This window comes from Anomalospiza imberbis, chromosome 1 (assembly GCF_031753505.1).
Source record: "Anomalospiza imberbis isolate Cuckoo-Finch-1a 21T00152 chromosome 1, ASM3175350v1, whole genome shotgun sequence".
In the NCBI taxonomy this organism is placed as follows: domain Eukaryota; kingdom Metazoa; phylum Chordata; class Aves; order Passeriformes; family Viduidae; genus Anomalospiza; species Anomalospiza imberbis.
This window is the reverse complement of record NC_089681.1, coordinates 149,941,258-149,956,917: the sequence shown is the minus strand read 5'-3', so window position 1 is coordinate 149,956,917 and position 15,660 is coordinate 149,941,258. Positions and strand designations below refer to the sequence as shown.

Here is a 15,660-nt window from a genome sequence, read left to right as displayed (position 1 = left end):
GGTATAACTAATGCTTTGCTTTTATTTTCGTCTTTTCTCCAGGTAGCAGTTTTGTCCACACACAAGACAGGTTTAGCTTTGTGGCTGAACTAATCTGAAACGTTGACTCTCTTGCTAAACTTGGTCAGATAAAGTGCCCACACTTATATTTCTCTTCTTACCATTCAGGGCTTGGAATGTCCCAAAAAAGCCAGATTACCTTCTTGCTTGCATTGCATTCCACTGGGAAATACTTGAACTAAACTCAAGGCCATAACCAGTCTGTGCTGTTACAAAGTGTCTGGGATTGGTGGTTTTTTTTCTTTTTTTTTCTTTTTTTTTTTCTGTTATTTTTTTATGTACTAACTGTATTTGTACTAGACATTTTTTGGAGTATGAGGTCGAATCTGTAAGTATTTTTCAGTGTAAATGTTACATCTGGGCTGTAGTTAGAATATGAAACACGGGTCAAAAGGGAAAGGGACATCAGTCCAACTCAACTGTGGCCATTCCACATCCATTACTAATTTGGAAATATGGAATAAAACTTACATTTTGTTACAGTACGTAAAGCGTGTGGTGCTTGCTTGAGAAGGGCTCTGAGTGATGGGAAGAAATCCTTCCCCATCTATGATTTGCCTGGTTTAGCCACGTAGGAGCTCTGTTTTCCCTGATATGGCTACAAACCATCACAAAATAGTTTTGCCTTAAGAAGCGTTTGACCTTGGCGTTGTTTGGGATGCGTTGTCTCCCTGATGAATCACTGCAGATCCCTCAGGCACAGAGCTCAAACTGCTGAGGGAAGCCTGGGCTTTCAAAAGCAAGAAAACTTTGGGGAAATCTGGGAGAAATTGATGATTCAGGCTGAGCAAACGAGGGGAAAGCATTTTGTGAGAGAGCCTGGCTTTCCAAGCACCTCGGTCTCTGCTGCTCCCGTTAAATCACAGACACTGTTCACTCACAACCCCTCTCCAAATGTCCTCCAGAAAAAAAAAATTCTGGACTCAAAATTCTGGACCCAATAAAGTCATATTGAAATATTTCAGTGTCAGAAACTACAACTCTGCCAGTTTAGCGCATTAAATCAGCTCAGGGGGTGGTTTGAGACAATCCATGGTGTCACTGAGACCTGCAACCCCGAGAGCCCTGGGAGGGTTTGTGCCAGCCCTCAGTCAGTGTGTGCCTGTCTTCCCTAAAAATGGGGGACCTGAAGCCTGCTGGGAGGGACAACACAATTCCCAGAGCTTCCATGATTTAATTCCTACTGGAAGGTGTGGAATTCTAGTGGGAGGTGTCCCTGCCAGTGGCAGAGGGTTGGAACAAGGTGATCTTTAAGTTCTTCTCCAACCCAAACCATTCTGGAATTCAGATTTTTTTTTTTTTTTTCTGTTTCTCTGGAAGCTGAGCTAAGCTGACAACTTCTTTGGCAGGACACAGCACGTGGTCCCACCAAGAGACAAGGAAGAGCCAAGGCTGGGTTGGATGGGGCTTGGAGCAGCCTGGTCTGGTGGGAGGTGTTCCTGTCCTGGGGGTTGATCCCGACTCACAGAAGGAAGAAAGGCAAAAGCAGCCCCCATCCAGCAGTATTTTGGGAACAGGTAGAGTAATTACAACCCCCCCATTCCTTTGGAAAGCCAGACTGAAATTGCCAGTGACTCTCCAGTTCTCTCTGGGATCACAACATCCATGGCTGCTCCTCCTGCAGAGAATTCCAGCCACAGCATCCCACTGGCTCCCAATCCCTCCTCCCAGGGTGCTGGAATGGAAGCCCCTCAGGGCACAGGCCCAGAGGGAAATCTAGTCACAGGGATTGAACTGAAACCCCTGGAGAAACTGAGATCTATGAAGCCACAAAGTGAAATAGAAATACAGATTTAGAATATAGATTTTAGCTTTTAGTAGAAACTTAGTATAAGTGTCTTGATCTAAAAAGCTGCAGCAGAGAGCAGAGGCCTTTTTGCTCGTAGGCACAACTCTACCATAGTATTTCTATGGCATCTGTATGAGACTACCCTGCCCCAGACAAAATGTAAGCTTAGCTCTTACTTACTCAAAATCCCACTCAATTATTACTATTTCACTACTAGTACCATAGCAAAAATAACAATATATCCCCTTAGAAAGCTCACCTTCAAAAGATCTTGAAAGAATATAAAATAAAGACTTTAGTACAACACAAACACAACCTATTCCTTTTTACTCTCACCTAGAGTAAAACACCCCTCACAAAGCCACACCAGGGAAGTGCAGTGACAGCTGTCCCTTCCTCTCAGTCCCACCAGCAGGAATCACAGAGCCCTTAAGGTTGGAAAAGCCCTCTGAGTTCATCGAGCCCAGCCATTAACCCAGCACCACAGCCACCCAACCCTGTCCCCAGGTGCCACATCCACACGGTTTTTAAAAGTTTCCAGGGATGGTGATCCCACCACTTCCCTGGGCAGCCTGTTCCAATGCCTGGCCACTCTTTCAATGAAGAAATATTTTCCTAATATCCAATCTAAACCTCATCCAGTGCACCTTCAGGCTGTTTCCTCTGTCACTTGTTCCCTGGGAGAAAAGCCTGGTTCCCACCCTCCTTTCAGAACAGCCTTTTGGATGCACAAACTCACTCCCTCCAAGCTCAGCTTCCACTTTTCTCTATTCCTGCATCCTGCCTGTTGTACTTGCAATTCCCCCTATCATCACTGACTTTGCATTGTCCAGGCCTGCCACAATCCCTGGTTTCCTCTCCAAGGCTGTGGGATACTGTCCCAGAAGTGCTGCTATGGTTTACCACAGCCCCATGTCCCAGCTGCCTGTGGCTGACCTCCCAGAATATTTAATGCACAGGGTTTGGGAGGAATAATTGCAGCTCACGTGGGTTTGTGGATGAGGAGTTGTGCTTAAAACCCCGAGAGAAAAGACGGAGAAAAAGAGTGTATTATGGCAGCATTACCCTGCAGGGCTGGCTGCAGAGGTTATCCCTGGTGAGGATGAGTTATTGACAATTAAATGCCAAGGATGAGCCCTCACAAGTGGGAGCCTCGGGCTGTCCAGGCTTTTGTGCAGTGGGACAGCAGAGAGTGGAAAGCTGATGGAGCAGGAGGCTGCTGGCAGCTTGTGCAACCACCCAGGGGCTGCTGAGGGACAGGGAGGGAATCTCTGTCCTTTGTCACCACCTTCTGAGCTGTGGGAAGGGATCCTGAGCCACCGTGACACATCTCACTGGGTGAGAGGGGTTCCATCGAGGCGGGAATTTGTGTCCTGTCACCCTGTGCCACCAGCTCTCCTTCCAAAAACACCCCTAGAAATTACAAAGCTGGTGGGGGATGAGCCATCAGGGGCAATAGCAGAATCCCAGAATGGTTTGGGTTGGAAAAGAACTTAAAGATCACCTTGTTCCAACCCTCTGCCACTGGCAGGGACACCTCCCACTAGAATTCCACACCTTCCAGTAGGAATTAAATCATGGAAGCTCTGGGAATTGTGTTGTCCCTCCCAGCAGGCTTCAGGTCCCCCATTTTTAGGGAAGACAGGCACACACTGACTGAGGGCTGGCACAAACCCTCCCAGGGCTCTCGGGGTTGCAGGTCTCAGTGACACCATGGATTGTCTCAAACCACCCCCTGAGCTGATTTAATGCACTAAACTGGCAGAGTTGTAGTTTCTGACACTGAAATATTTCAATATGACTTTACCGGCTGCATAACTCCATGAGAAAAGAAAAGCAAAGCCAAGCCAGAGAGGAGGGAATTAAAAGCAGCAAGAAGTGGTAAAACAAATAAAGATTTGTACTGGCTGCCTGATTGTTTTCCATTTTCACTTTTCTTCCCCTTGCTGCCCTTTCAAAGATCTCCGTGGGGTTTGATCCAACACACCTGTGGTGGTTGGGAATGCAGGGAGATGACAAAGGGCTGCCTGTGGGATGGCCACTGACGATCCCCACAGCTTGGGGTGTGAAGCAGGGCTGTGGAACAGGTGAAAAACCCACAAAGCTGGATCCAGATGTGCCTCCATGGTGCCTGCTGGGCTCTGGAGTTCCCGCCCAGATGTGCTTCCAGATTTGTGACCTTCCCCCCTTCTCCTTCCAAAAGCAAACCCAGCTCCAGCTCTGGGCACATTCGTACTTCCAGGGAGAGAAAAGAACCACCCTGGGCACCAGCTCTCTGCTCCTTCAGCTGCCCCAGGGCCAGGCAGGTGTCCCCAGCCCCGTTTTTGACACACAGCTCGTGCCAGCGGGTGGGCAGAGCACATCCGTGTGCCAAGGTCACCTCGAGTCACCTCTGCCCACATCTTTATTCCTCCAGCTGCAGGGCCAGCCCCGAATTCCAGCGGGGAATTCCAGGTGAACACCCCCCACGTCTCAGCGCTGCCGGGACACACTGGGGGATGTGTGATAAGGTTATCACTGCGGGGCACAAGGGGAGAGCCCAGCCCTGCCCAGCTGCATCAACTCATGGCGTGTCCAGCTCCTGCAAAATGAGCCTCCCTTCACTCGGGCTTTTGGGATCGGTGGGTTTGGGCTGGTGCTGCCTGTCCTGCAGGTTTTAGCGGGGTCATCCGGGGCCAGGCGACTCCCCCTGCCCGGAGAGCTGCTGGTGCTGCCAGCGGGAAGGGGCAGGATGGCCTCCAACCGAGCGGCTGCCACTGGAGCAGGGGAGCCGCGGATGGCAGCGGTGCCTCACGGCTATTCCTCGGACTGTGGCATGAATTCCAGCGCAACGAGCCGCAGCCACACCCGGGCCACTTCAGGAACCACTTCCCAGAGCGCCAGTGAACATTCCAGGAGGAGCGAAACAGCGCTTAACCCTTTAACACAGGGATTCTCCATCCCTGAAAATATTCCAGATCAGTTTGGGCTCAGGCTCTGAGCAGCCTGATGGACTGAACATGCCCCTGCCCCATTGCAGGGTGTTGGATTTAATGACCTTTAAAGCCACGCCATGATTCCATGGGTTTATTCCCATGCAAAGCTTAGCCGAAATTCCCAGTGCCAAAAGTTAGCATTTACCCCAGCCCGGTACCGCTGACAGCTTCTCCAAGGGTGTTAAAAGAGGATGGAGGGCAGCTGCTGAGTCCTGTGGAAACAAACCAGTGGGAAACCAGGAACCTTTGGAGTCTCTTTTCCACCCTGACTGTGGGAATCCAGGGCATCCCTCTGGCTGCCCTGGAAGGTCTGGGACCCTGGCAGGGGGTCAGGAGCCCCCTGTACAGAGCCCGAGAGACACTGTCTATGATCTCTGTCCATGGAAAAGAGTTTTCAACCTTACAGGATGAATTACAAGCTCTGAGTGTTTGATATAAGTAGTAATTAGCGTGGCACAGGTGCAAAAGTCGAATTTTCAGATTCTAGATAAGGGGTTCAAAGGGGGCAAGAGGGAGGAAATTGGGCATGCCTTGTCCTTCTTCTTCATGCCCTCCACGTTTCACTGTGGTGTTGGCATTTTTCTGTTGGTTTGGGCTGGGGACACACTGTTCAACACGGGTGATGGATATTGGCACGTTATTGTAAATACAGCACATGCAGTTTTTGGTATATAATGTTTGTAACATCCCACTGAGGGGCAGAGCCCCGCACGCTGTCCTGCAGGACAGACCTGCTGCAGGTCAGAGAGAAAATATTCGAGACAAGAGGAAATAAACAACCTTGAAAACCAGCACAGACGAATTACCACTCCTTCTTTGGCAGCGGGGCTGAAAGACAGAGACTTTCTACAACCTGGGGATCATTTGTATATCCCAGATCCCGACAGCTGACAGCCAAAATGCACCTGGGGGGGAGGACGGCCCTGTGCCCTCTCTGCCTGCAGCCCCCAGGGCATTTCAGGGGCAGGAATGGAGGCTCTTGAGGAATGACGGGACGTGGCACGCAGTGCCATGGCCTAGCTGCCGTGGCGGGACTCGGTGACCCCGGAGGTCCTTTCCGGCCTGGCTGATTCTCTAATTCAATGGGGAGCTGGGCCGGGCAGCCCCCCACGGCGCCCACAACCAAAGCGCGGGACGCGGGGGCGCTCTGGGCTGTTCCCTCGCTCGCTCCATGGCCGGGGAGCGCGGGGAAGGCCGGGGAGGTTCCCAAATTCCCCGTCGGGGATGGCGGGGAGCGCCCGGCGCCGCTCGGCACCGCTCGGCACCGGGGCCGCGGCCGTGAGGGGAGGGCATGGCCAGGACGGCGACCGAGACCCCTGGAGGGGCGTGGTCTAGACGGAAAGGGGGCGTGGCCTGCCGGAAGGGGGCGGTCCCGCGGCGCCGCCAGCAGGTGTCGCCCTCCCGGCGGACACACACAAGATGGCGGCGGCGGCGGCGGGCGGCGGCTCTGGGGGGAATCTTTGACGGCGCCGCCATGTTGGTGAGGGCAATAACGGCGCCCGCGCTGCGCCGCTGGTGCCGGGGCCGGCGGGGCGCGGCCGCCGCCTGCTTCCCGCTGGGCCGGGCGCTGCTGGGCGTGCGGGGCGCCGAGGCCGCCGTGTTCCTGCAGGGGCTGGTCACCAATGACGTCACGCAGCTGGTGGAGGAGGGCGACGCCCCCCCCGCGCTCTACGCGCACGCGCTGAACGCGCAGGGCCGCTGCCTGTATGACGTCATCCTGTACAGGTGAGACCAAGCGGCGCGGCCGGGGGGGGGGGCGGGGCTGGGCGACACCATTGCGGGGTGGCGGGGGGGCGGCTCCTGTCACCGCCGCTGCCTTGACCCCGCCAATCCGTCAAGCAGCAGTTCAGTTTATTATTCTACCAGTATTGTTCTGTCGGTGTAAATTATTATTATATCAATACCGTGGTAGCGCATGAGCTAAGGCCATTGGATTCCACCTAAACGGTGAACGAGACATTCGAAAAGTAGGAGGCCTGCAAAAAATACTGCCAACCACCACCTCCTGCCTCACTATCGGGAGCCTCGCCTTAATAGGAATGCCACTCCTAGCAGGATTTTACTCAAAAGACCAAATCATCGAAAACCTGGACACACGGTTGTCCCCTCCGACTGCACACCGGCTGTTGGGCTTGCTGGTATTTATTGATCACATCATGCGTATTCATCAGCTTTTCCCAGTGTCTCCGTGAGCTTTCGGCAGTTTCCGTTTCCACCTTTCAATGTCACAATTCCATACTTTAGGATGGTAAATGTATGATGGTGATGTCTGGTTCCTTTCCAGTTTCTGTGCTCTATTGTGTACATCCCAGGATGTGTGTCCAGACGGTGGGGTCCAGCCTCTGTTTTCTGGGATCATTAATCTGTGGTAGCGATGTCCAGCTTCCCCTTTCAAAGTCATTTAGCGACAATCTTGATACCCATTTTCCTTATTTTCTTAGGACCATTAATCTATGGTAGTGATGTCCAGCTTCCCCTTTCAAAGTCATTTAGTGACAACCTTGATACCCATTTTCCTTATTTTCTTAGGACCATTAATCTATGGTAGTGATGTCCAGCTTCCCCTTTCGAAGTCACTGATCAGCAATCTTGATGTCCGTCTTCCTTCTCCAGGAACTTGAGTTAGGGTTACTCCCCTTTCTGTTTAAATCCTTTGTACATTCTAAAGCTGCAGTTTAAAATCCTTAGTACTAAGCAACATTCTAAGGTTATAATTCAAAAGTCCTTATTACAGAACAGCTTAAGACTTATAATTGTTATTTGCAGACAAAAGATTGGTTCAAAAGCCTTCTTCCATGCTTTCCTCGGTTGTTTATTAGAACTCATCCTTGTAGCTGTCCCATGGCCGCGTTCCACACATTTCACAACCACAGCTACACGGGTTGCCTTTGTTTCCCTGACACGAAACACAGCTTTGGGTTTCACAGAATCACGCAGCAGAGGAGCGCGATGGCCGCAGTACCCCCACGTGTGGGATGTTGGCTCTGCCAGGCTGGGAGGGCTGGGGGTGCTCGCCTGCAGAGGAGGAAGCTGCAGGGAGAGCTCAGAGCCCCTGCCAGCAGCGTGGATGGGATTCTGGGAAGGAATTCTTCCTTGTGAGGGTGCTGGCACAGGTTCCCAGAGCTGCCCCTGGATCCCCGGCAGTGCCCAAGGCCAGGCTGGACAGGGCTTGGAGCAGCCTGGGACGGTGGGAGGTGTCCCTGCCCATGGCAGGGGTGGCACTGGATGGGCTTTAAGGTCCCTCCCAACCCAAGTCCATCCTGGCATTGTGTGACAGTGGAAGGCCCAGCTGAATGAAGCTTCTCCCCAGCTGAAACTCCCTTCACTGTTGGCCAGGATAGAGAATTCCACATGGGCAGACCCGGGAGAAGTGAGGGCGGTGTTTGCTAGGAAAGCCACAGCAGGTGGCTGAAACAGTTCAGGTATTTCACCCAGTGGCCATGTGGGTGCTGCTCCCTCTGTGCCATCCTGAAATTTGCACAGAAATTTCTGGATTTCTGTGCAAATCCAGAAATCCCTGTGTGAATTTCTGGATTTGCACCAGCATCCAAATAAAAATCCAACTTTGGCTCCTGCTGCTGTGGGTGTTTGTTTTCCTGACCTTGGGGGTGTGATTTTTTTTTTTTTTTCCTTTAGGCTCCACAAGAGCACAGCAGAGGAGCCTCACATCCTGCTGGAGTGCGACAGCAGCGTTCTGGACTCCATCCAGAAACACCTGAAACTCTACAAGATCCGCAGGAAAGTCACCATCACCCCCTGCCCCGACCTCTCCCTGTGGGCTGTCATCCCTGGGGAACAGCCTGGGGATGCCAGTTCCCTCCCAAAATGTGCAGACCAGGCTCTGCTCCTAACCCCTGACCCCAGGGCAGAAGTCATGGGCTGGAGACTGATTGCAAAGAAAGGAGCAAACCTGTCAGAGATTATCCCTGGGAGCCAAGTTGGCGACGTTCAGGATTACCACAGGCACAGGTATAAACAAGGTAAAGCCAAGCCCTGTTTTGCACTATGGGTTTTGGGGGTCTATGTGCTGATTTAAGGCAGTAATAAGTTATAAACCCTTCATTCTCAAGTCTCAGTGCATTTAATTTGTTAATTAATACATGTATTAATTGCTACTTTGAGTATTAAAGTGTGCTGATGCTTATAATTCTGTCTGGTGGCAATGTTTGGGTATCATTTTCTATTAGTCAGATTATGGGGATTGGTCAGGAATGCTAAAAGAAAGCCAGGATTATTCATTTTCTTGGAGACAAGCTTCTGTGGTTTGAGTAATTTTGATTTTGGGATGACGCACAACCCAGGCGTTTGGTTGCTGCTGAAGAAGGAAAAGGAAACACCCTGACTTGGCTTCCTAAAAATTTTGTGGCTGGATTTGCCGACTTAACTCTGAGGCCAAGGAGACTGGACAGGGATCTCAGTCCTGGGAGCCCCAGTGCCTTTGATTTTAGTGTCTCCATGGTGATAAAGGATTAAATTAATTGGGAAGGATGGGAAGGAGGGAAAGATGATGGTCCTGTGCTGAAACTGGGATCCCTCTGGGTTGGAAAATCAAGCTGAGAACGAGCCAAACAATTCAGAGCACAGATCTAATGAGGAGCAGCGTTTACCTCGATGCCTCAGGTTTGAGCTTTTATATTTTCAGATTCTGTGCTGCTTTAGTGTGTGGGTCTGGGCTTCATATCAGGGGATGGTGAGCTCTCTGCACAGAGCAGGGAGACAAAACAATTCCTTCTCCAGCTGGGCACCAAGGACAGATGATCCAAATCTCAGCCCAGGAGCACAAACAACGTGGGCTGGGGAGAGAAAAACAAGCAGGATGGGACTGCATGGGCTAAAGCTGGAATGGGACAATGAACTCCAATGTGCAAATGGAGCAGAACTGATCACAGTGAGAGCCCCCGGGAGCGCTCGTGCATTTTGTTGTGGCAGCAGCTCTCTGGCCACAGAGAGCAGGCACAGACTTTCCGGGGAAGGCTGTGAGAAGATCAGAGGGAAGAATGAGAAACAATTCTAATCTCCACTTGTTGCATCTGCTGTTGTGCACTTGTGGAATGGAGATTTGTGATTTCTTAATTGGGCACTGGATGGTGTTTGGGTTGTTTGACCAGGTAGGTCAAAGCAGGATCGGACTGGCTGCAAGGGTTACTGAGTTTCTTAATGAGTATAGTATAATATAGTATAGGATATAGATAAAATAATAAAGCAATTGATCAGCTTTCTGCAATCATGGAGTCAGTGCTAATTATTACCTGGCTGGGGGCCTGCAGTGACGTTTTGGGACCATTTTGGTTCATCTTGGGTGCAGCCCTGGCTGGGCTTTTGTGCTGCCCAAGGTGGATCCATTGAGGCCTCCTAATAAATCCCTGCTTTATTCTTTAGCTCAGTCTAGCCTCTGTTCTAGATCAGTCTCCACAAGGCATCAACCTGCTGGCTTTGTTCTCGCCCTAGGAATTCCCGAAGGGGTGAAAGATCTCCCCCCTGGAGTCGCCCTCCCTCTGGAATCCAACCTGGCCTTCATGAACGGCATCAGCTTCACCAAGGGCTGCTACATCGGGCAGGAGCTGACGGCCAGGACCCACCACATGGGCGTGATCCGCAAGCGCCTGCTGCCCGTCAGCTTCCCGGAGCCCCTTCCCGCCGCCGGCGTTCCCGAGGGCGCCGAGATCCTCACGCGGACGGGGAAACGCGCGGGCACCTTCCGTGCTGGAGGAGGAGAGCTGGGCATAGCCCTGCTGAGGCTGGCTCACCTCAGCGAGCCGCTCTGCATCCACCTGGCAGGGGACAGGGTGAAGCTCAGTGCCACCATGCCCGAGTGGTGGCCCAAAGCTGCTGCTAAATAAGTGAGGGGGCACCTCGGGGAGAGGTCGGGAATGCTGCTGTTGGCTGGGGGGGTTGGTCTTGCAGGATTCCTCAGACTGGGATAAACAGCGGGAACCCAAAGCTCTGGCAGATCACTGGGTTGGATCTGCCGTGGAGATACAAATCCAGGGAATTGCAGCTTTTCCTGCAATTTTCCCCACTTTTTTAGGGGTGCTGTGAGTTGTTGGGTTGGACCCTGTTTTGGGGGTGCCCTGTGTTGTTGGGTTGGAGTCTGGGTGGATCTCCAGGCTGACACTCACTCCCTCAGACTGTGCTCTCCCAAGCAATGGGATCAGGAGTCTCCCTGTTCCATGCACTGATTTTTTCAGTTCAGAATAACCATTCTGTGGTATTATAATTCTGTTTTTTTTTTTTTTGAGTGGAGCTCATGCTGCTCTTATCAAAATGTATTCTCAGGCTGAAGTTTTTTGCTGCAAATTGCTCCTTGCATTGAGCTTCTTAAACTTGCTGATGGGGCTGGCGTTTCTTGCCACCACTGGAATTGTGTTCAGGAAAAGGAACACCTTGTGCTTCGCGTGTCAGACCTTGATTTTAACTCATCCCAGCTGGGAAAGAAAGGTCTCAAACCTCCTGTCCTGTCTCCTGCTTTGGTGCCAGTGAAGGGAGCAGAGCCCGTTCCTCTGACTCCCTTCCCTCAAACCATTTTTTTGGGAGAGGAGAAGGATCTTTTCAATGCCACATGTGCTGGCTGGGCCTGGCCTTGCTGAGGGAGGGTTTTCAGCATGTTCTGGCTCTGCACGTCCACGCTCTCTGTGCCCCTCTCACCCTGTCCCTGCTGCCACCTGCAGCTGGGGTTTGCTCCATCCACCACCCCCAGGGTTTTCAGAGCAGCCCAATGCCTTGGCATTTCTTTGCTTCATTTTTTTCTGGCTGCCAACACTCCTCTGCTTCCCCAATTTTTCTTCTTGCTGCAACATATTGCTCTCTTATTCCAAAGCCAGCCAGCTCTGTGCCTCCTGACCCTGTTAACCTGCAGTGATTTATAGGAACCCTTTTTATTTTTGTATTATGATCAATCCATTACATAATGAGAGAGCTGCCCAGGTGAGATCCCATTTTGTCCAAAACAAAACCAAAACAAAACAACAAAAAAAAAGCCTTTGCATGAATATTTGTAACAAAACCCGTCCAAAATCATGTTCTGCCTTTGTTTCAATGTTACAGTGAAAGGAATTTGTCTGTAAAAAAAAATGCTTATATTGATTAAAACTTTCTGGTTGCTGTAAAATGATTCTGTGGAATCCCTCATTAATCATTACCTCTGATTTAAATGTGACTCATCTGAAAGAGAGGATGCCTTTTTTTTTTGCTTGGTGTGAAGAATAAATGCATTTTCAGGTTGCTTGCTGACGAGAACCATGCCTTAGACTGTTGGTCAGGTGTGGGATTGGTGTCAGAGTCATTCTGCTGGGAAAATAAATGAAATTGGACCCTTCAGAGGCCACAAAGACGAGGCTGTGCTGCCCAGCTCGGCCTGAAGCAGCTTTTCCTCTGCCACCCATTGTGCAAAGGCTGCTCAGAATGGTTTTATTGTCCTGGGGTGAGCAGAGCCTGAACAAACACTGAATAAACTCCTCTGTTGGGGGAAGCCCTGCATCTTTTCTGCCTCGGACACGCGTTTCTTTTCTCTTCCTCACAGTGTTTGAAAGGCTTTTGTTGCTGCCAGCAGCTGCAGGTGACACAAGGCTAGACAGGAGAAGGTGCTGGGATGAAGAGGTGTTTGATGGATTCTGGAAAATAAAATTTAAAAAAAGAGGTAGAAGTGGAGGGGAGCAGCCCCAATCCATGTTATCCTTATTTTTTTTTTGTTCTCCCTCACAGCCTCGTCCACCATTAATGACTGGGGCCAGGTGAATTTGGGGCTGGAGGGTGCAAGCGTTGATTTTGCCTCTCGGAGAGCCATGGAATTATTAAGGCTGGAAAAGACCTCTTGGATCATCAACTCCAACCATTAAGAGCACTTCCAAATCCACACGAATCCACGTCCCCAGGTGCCACATCCTCCCATTTTTTGGCCGCTTCCAGGGATGGTGACTCCACCACTTCCCTTGGCAGCCTGTTCAGGGTCTGACCTTTCCAGTGAGGAAATTTTTCCTGAGCACCAACACGGTGCCCAAAGGTGACCTGCTCAGATCCAGCCTCAACCCGAAAATGTGGGGCCCTTCCTGATCCCCTTTTTGTGTGGGCCCCCCCTTGCTGCCTCAGTTTCCCCTTGCTCTGCCTCAGCGATGCTTTCTGAGGGAAAAGAGTGGAGGAAACACTTGGAATGACCTGAAATCCCAGTGGGATAAGACAGGAGTCAGAGACTGCAGAGATTGCAGAGGGGAAGAGATGAAATGGTTGCTTTCAGGAAAAAGAAGTTTTCCTCTTTTTTATTTCTGCCTTTAATTTAATGTTGTTAAAAATTTTCTAGGAGCAGTGCTTGTCTTCATTGTTTATTTTTTTTTACCTTCGCTGTCATAGTAAAATGCCAAAAAAAAGTTTTCTTGGTGTGGTGAGGAGCCCACAAAAATTACAGCTTATAATTCAGTATATTCTATTTTATATAACTATAACTATAATATAAATATAAATATAAATATAAATATAAATATAAATATAAATATAAATATAAATATAAATATAAATATAAATATAAATATCACAGCAAATATATTCTCTCTATATATTCTACTGCATATAATATATATTCTATAGATATAGCTATAGAATATATATATTCTACTATATATTCTATATATAGATATATATTCTATGTATTCTATATTATATCTATACATAGATATTTATATTTTTATATATCTAGAAATATATATAACTTATATAGATATATATATTCTACCATATATAATATATATTCTATAGATATATCTATATTCTCTATATATTCTACTATATATTCTATATATTCTATATTATATCTATACATATATATATTTATATATATCTAGCAATATATATAACTTATATAGATATATTTTACTGCATGTTGTTAAAATCACTGCTATTCCCTCTGAAAAACATAATTACTCACAGGGATTCACACTGCTGTGACCAAGTTTTGTGTGAGCATTTTCACTCTGGATTACCTTAAAAAGTAATATTTTTAAAAGTAATACATCTCACCAATATTTGTAGTTTAATATCAATATTTTGAGTGGATTTTCCTGCTGCTGAGACAGTGCTGAACCCTTTCAGGCCTTCAGGGAGTGTCCAAAAAACTGCCCAGACGAGAGGCACAAATTGGATTTATTCCTCTCGGGGTGCCTTGGTGCTGCTTTTCCAGGTGACTCAATTCCTCCAGGGTTTCCAGGGATGGAAAATTTGACAGCCTTCATCCCCTTTTCCCAACAATTCCTGCTGAAACCACTCTCTGCATGGGCATTGTGGCATTTGGAAAGTTATTTTGAGAGGAGGGTGTAGCTCCTGCTGCTTCTAATGATTTAATATTTTTGGGAGCACAGTTTCTGCTGGATAGAAACAAAGACAAATGCTACATTTTGACTTTAAATCCTTTTTTCCCAACCCTTTCCCTGTGTGGTATGTTGCATTTTTAGACTGTGAACCCTTCAAGGAGAAGTCTTTTTTTTTTTTTTTTTTTTTTTTCGGTAACCGTGTTCTTGAGCCAGCGGAAATAATTTCTGCCTAAACTGTTTTTGTGGATTTGTGTCTGGATTTCCTCTCTTTCCCTCTGTCCATCCAGACCAAATGAGTGTGGAATTCTGCTGTCTCCTCCTCCCACTAAAATCAGAGTTTGTGCTTCAGTGCTCTGCTGCCACAACTCTGGAAATGTTTGGGTTTTCTCTATTTTCCTTCATCCCTGCCTGAGATTTTTGATCTTTCGGGGTTTTGAGGGGAAAAAAACAATGGAAATGAATATAAAAGCTTCTTGTTTCAGTTTTATATATTATTTTATTCTCCACTTGTGCTGACTTGGCAGCTGGAGGGTGCCTGGGAATGTCATTGGAAGTTTTGGGACAAAGCAGAGGGGGAACAGCAACTCAGCAAATAAAAGCTGGGTTTTAAAAGCTGATCTAATTTCCTACTTATTGCTGTGTCAGAAAAGCTGCAGGGTATAAACTTAATATTTGGGGGATGTTTTGTGCTGTGTGCCATTCACATTCTGTTTTATCAGAGCAGTTTTATTCATATTTTGGAGATTAACTTGAATAAATGTATGTCGAAGGTAGCTTTTGTAACTTTTTGGATGGGTTTTTTGTGGTTTTTCCATTTAAATTTAGTGGGAATTTAGCACTTTCTCTTTTTTCCAGTCTCAAGATTAATAATTCCTGACTGATGATGGACTCCACTTCCCAGCAACCCGACTGAATTGCATTTTAACTGGGTTTTATGTCATTTTCTTCAGAAAGATGAAGATGGATCTGTTTGCTATTTCCATTGTCTCTGGATAAATTTATTTGCTGAAATTACATTTGCTTTTTTTTTTGTTGTTGTTGTTGTTTTTGGTAGGGCTAAAACAGAGTGATGTGGGGGGATGATCAGGATTTATAATCGGAGGCAAAGAATTGTGGGAAAACCATAACTTTATTAAGGAAAAAAAAAAAAAAGTTGAAAAGGTGATAAAATGCAACTCCCAGCGAGAAACATGAAAAAGGGGAAAAGGCAAGTCAGCTTAGCATGGAAGGAAGCCTTTACGTAAAATAAACTTCATTTTTAATTCTTTTCAGTGCTACTTTCAGTGGGGACACAGGAACAGAAGTGCCACCACCACCAAAACCACATTGATTCCAGTGAACTATTTGAGATGCCAAACCCCCAGAGATAAAAAAATCCTATATTTATATGTCTATTGAAGCAATTAAAATTTCCTTACTGGGTTGTGCTTCCTCATTACAGCTTAAATGGTTTTGAAATATTAAATTATTAAATTATTATTTTAAAATTATTATATTATTATTAAATTATTATTAAAATTTTAAATTATTATTATTTATT

General features: G+C 47.9%; 1 protein-coding gene across 2 annotated transcripts; it reads left to right on the top strand.

Annotated features, from left to right (window-relative positions):
• The first annotated feature begins 6,193 nt into the window (after positions 1–6,193).
• Positions 6,194–11,030, top strand: IBA57 (iron-sulfur cluster assembly factor IBA57). 2 transcript variants are annotated; one of them, XM_068176177.1, is made up of 3 exons: positions 6,194–6,549; positions 8,461–8,793; positions 10,273–11,030. In XM_068176177.1, exons 1-3 carry the CDS (start codon positions 6,299–6,301, stop codon positions 10,658–10,660), a joined length of 972 nt encoding a protein of 323 aa, XP_068032278.1. In that variant the 5' UTR covers positions 6,194–6,298; the 3' UTR covers positions 10,661–11,030. The 2 variants fall into 2 exon arrangements, with proteins under 2 accessions (XP_068032278.1, XP_068032273.1); XM_068176172.1 differs by having other exon boundaries at positions 6,200–6,549; positions 8,461–8,804.
• Positions 11,031–15,660: the final 4,630 nt, after the last annotated feature.

What these genes read in the sequence shown, in the direction of transcription:
- IBA57 (XM_068176172.1), top strand. Translation starts at nt 6,299, where the DNA reads ATGTTGGTGAGGGCAATAACGGCGCCCGCGCTGCGCCGCTGGTGCCGG. An exon ending in TATGACGTCATCCTGTACAG is followed by an intron (nt 6,550 to 8,460) that starts GTGAGACCAAGC and finishes TTTTTCCTTTAG; the next exon opens with GCTCCACAAGAGCACAGCAG. An exon ending in CAGGCACAGGTATAAACAAG is followed by an intron (nt 8,805 to 10,272) that starts GTAAAGCCAAGC and finishes TTCTCGCCCTAG; the next exon opens with GAATTCCCGAAGGGGTGAAA.